The 1,934-nt window shown below is 53.4% G+C and overlaps 1 protein-coding gene across 1 annotated transcript in view; it reads right to left on the bottom strand.

Annotated features, from left to right (window-relative positions):
• The window catches only part of HOOK2 (hook microtubule tethering protein 2), an 11,935-nt gene that overhangs the window by 1,780 nt on the left and 8,221 nt on the right, over positions 1-1,934 (bottom strand). The window contains exons 15-18 of the mRNA XM_004715594.2: positions 1,790-1,877; positions 1,691-1,696; positions 1,553-1,587; positions 746-812 (exon numbers count right to left, since the gene is read on the bottom strand). Of these exons, the coding sequence (XP_004715651.1) occupies positions 746-812; positions 1,553-1,587; positions 1,691-1,696; positions 1,790-1,877 (196 nt within the window). The remainder of the gene's footprint in view (positions 1-745; positions 813-1,552; positions 1,588-1,690; positions 1,697-1,789; positions 1,878-1,934) is intronic.

Here is a 1,934-nt window from a genome sequence, read left to right as displayed (position 1 = left end):
AGAGAGAAAGACAGAAAGAGAGCCTAACCTTTCTCCTACGGAGCAATTGGTGGTTTTGAACTGCTGGCTTTGTGGTTAGCAGCCCAGCATGTAACCATCATCACACCACCAGGTCTTCCTAGGTGGCTAGAAATACTCCTACCCTGGCTACAGAGACCTCGGCGTGTTTCTCACGCCCCAGGAACTGTGTCCTTTCTCAACATTGCTTCAGCCTCGGATCAGGGCCCCATCCTGCATACATACCACTAGCCCCGTGCCCCAGAGACCAGCCATTTCTTCCATCAAGCTCCATCACCCCTTCTCTGTCCAGCCACCATCCTCCCCCCTCCATAGCTTCCTCCAGATACAACCAGGCAGCAGACAGATCTTTCTTGCATGCAAATCGCTTATAAAAGAAGGTGATGCCAACCAAAGCTTCTGGCAACTGTAGCAAAAACTCCAGAGAGTTCTGACAGGCACTCTGTTTGTGCGGCTCACCCAGTGGACACAGAACGTGATACAATGTCTCAACGGTGGACTCTGCTATGTCTCCCAATAAAACTACAAAAGTATGTAGCCTTAGGGCCCTGTTTCCACTTCTGCTACATATTGCTACACTCGCAAAAGGCTGCTGCAACAAAGTAATCAACGTTTAGATTTGGGCACATTGTCTGAAATCGCACATGTCTAGAAAAGGCTAGTTAAATACATTATAGGATGCACGCCCGCGCGCGCACACATACACACACACACACACGCAGGCCACCTTCCCAACCACACTTGCACCAGGGCCCCAAGGCAGCCAGCCAGCCTCTGTGGGCTGGAAGCCCTTCCTGGGAGAAATGAGGAAATCGCATGCCAGTTATTTTCAGGGAAGCTCAGCAGTGAAGGCGAGGAGCCCGGCTCTCGCCTTCTGTGGAAATGAGGGTTGGAGAGATCTATACTCTGCTGGCTTGCACAGAGGGTTTCCATCATACACTCATAGGAACAGGAAGGGGGTGGAAGCGGTGTGAATGTGGGTGGCCTGGAAAGCACCCCGCTTCTATCTACATAGCTTGGGATAGTAGAGGGTGTTTTTTTTTTTCCTCTCCTTAATGTTTTCCCTGTTTGAAGCATAAATTTGACAGCTATGGAGTTTAAATGTGTGTGTGTGTGTGTGTGTGTGTGTGTGTGCCAAAATCCACTCACGGCCATTGAGTTGATGATGACTCACGGTAACCCTAAAAATATATAGATCTGCTCCTGCGGGTTCTAAGACTGTGACTCTTTGATGTCAGGAGTAGGAAGCTGGGTCTTCTCCCACAGAGTGGCTATTGGTTACAATGGCTGACCCTGCAGTTGGTAGCCCACTGCACATAACTACCATGCCACCAGGGATCATATATATGGCAAGTATCATTTCAACATCCTTCTGGGAAATGCCTTCCAAATGCCCCCTCTTCTTCCCGCCAACAGTGACCCATCTCTCACTCCCTTGTCCTGGAAGGATCTGAGCCCTGGCTTTAGCTTGCCGCCCCCAGGCTGTGTTCCCTTCTTCCCTGCCCCTTGGGGAAGTCCGCCTCCTGGGACTCACAGATGTTCCTCCAGTTTCCTCTTCAGCAGGGTGGACTGCGGGGAAGACAAGAGGCAGGGGATGAGGAGGGGTTTGGAGGTCCAGGACCTCTTTCCCAGGTCAGGGTCAAGGGGGCAGTTCTCAGCCCACCGTACTTACAATGGCCTGCACGGAGCATCAGGCAGCAAGGGGGAGAGAGAGAGGAGGGTTACTGGGACTTTCGAGGGAGGGCCAGGCAGGGAAGAGGTGAGCACTCACGTCCTCGCTCCTGCCCCCCTGCTCCTGCAGGGTCTTCTGCAGGTCCTCCACCTGGGCCCGCAGGTCGGCCAGCTGCTGCTGGTTCAGCCTGCAGGGGTGAGGGCCACTCAGCGCCCAGCACGCCACTGCTGCCGCCACCACCGCC

The sequence above is a fragment of the Echinops telfairi genome, unplaced genomic scaffold (genome assembly GCF_000313985.2).
Source record: "Echinops telfairi isolate 266 unplaced genomic scaffold, ASM31398v2 ScPeMD7_30;HRSCAF=105, whole genome shotgun sequence".
Taxonomy (NCBI): domain Eukaryota; kingdom Metazoa; phylum Chordata; class Mammalia; order Afrosoricida; family Tenrecidae; genus Echinops; species Echinops telfairi.
The sequence above is the reverse complement of the archived record's forward strand: the minus strand, read 5'-3'. Positions and strand labels throughout refer to the sequence as shown.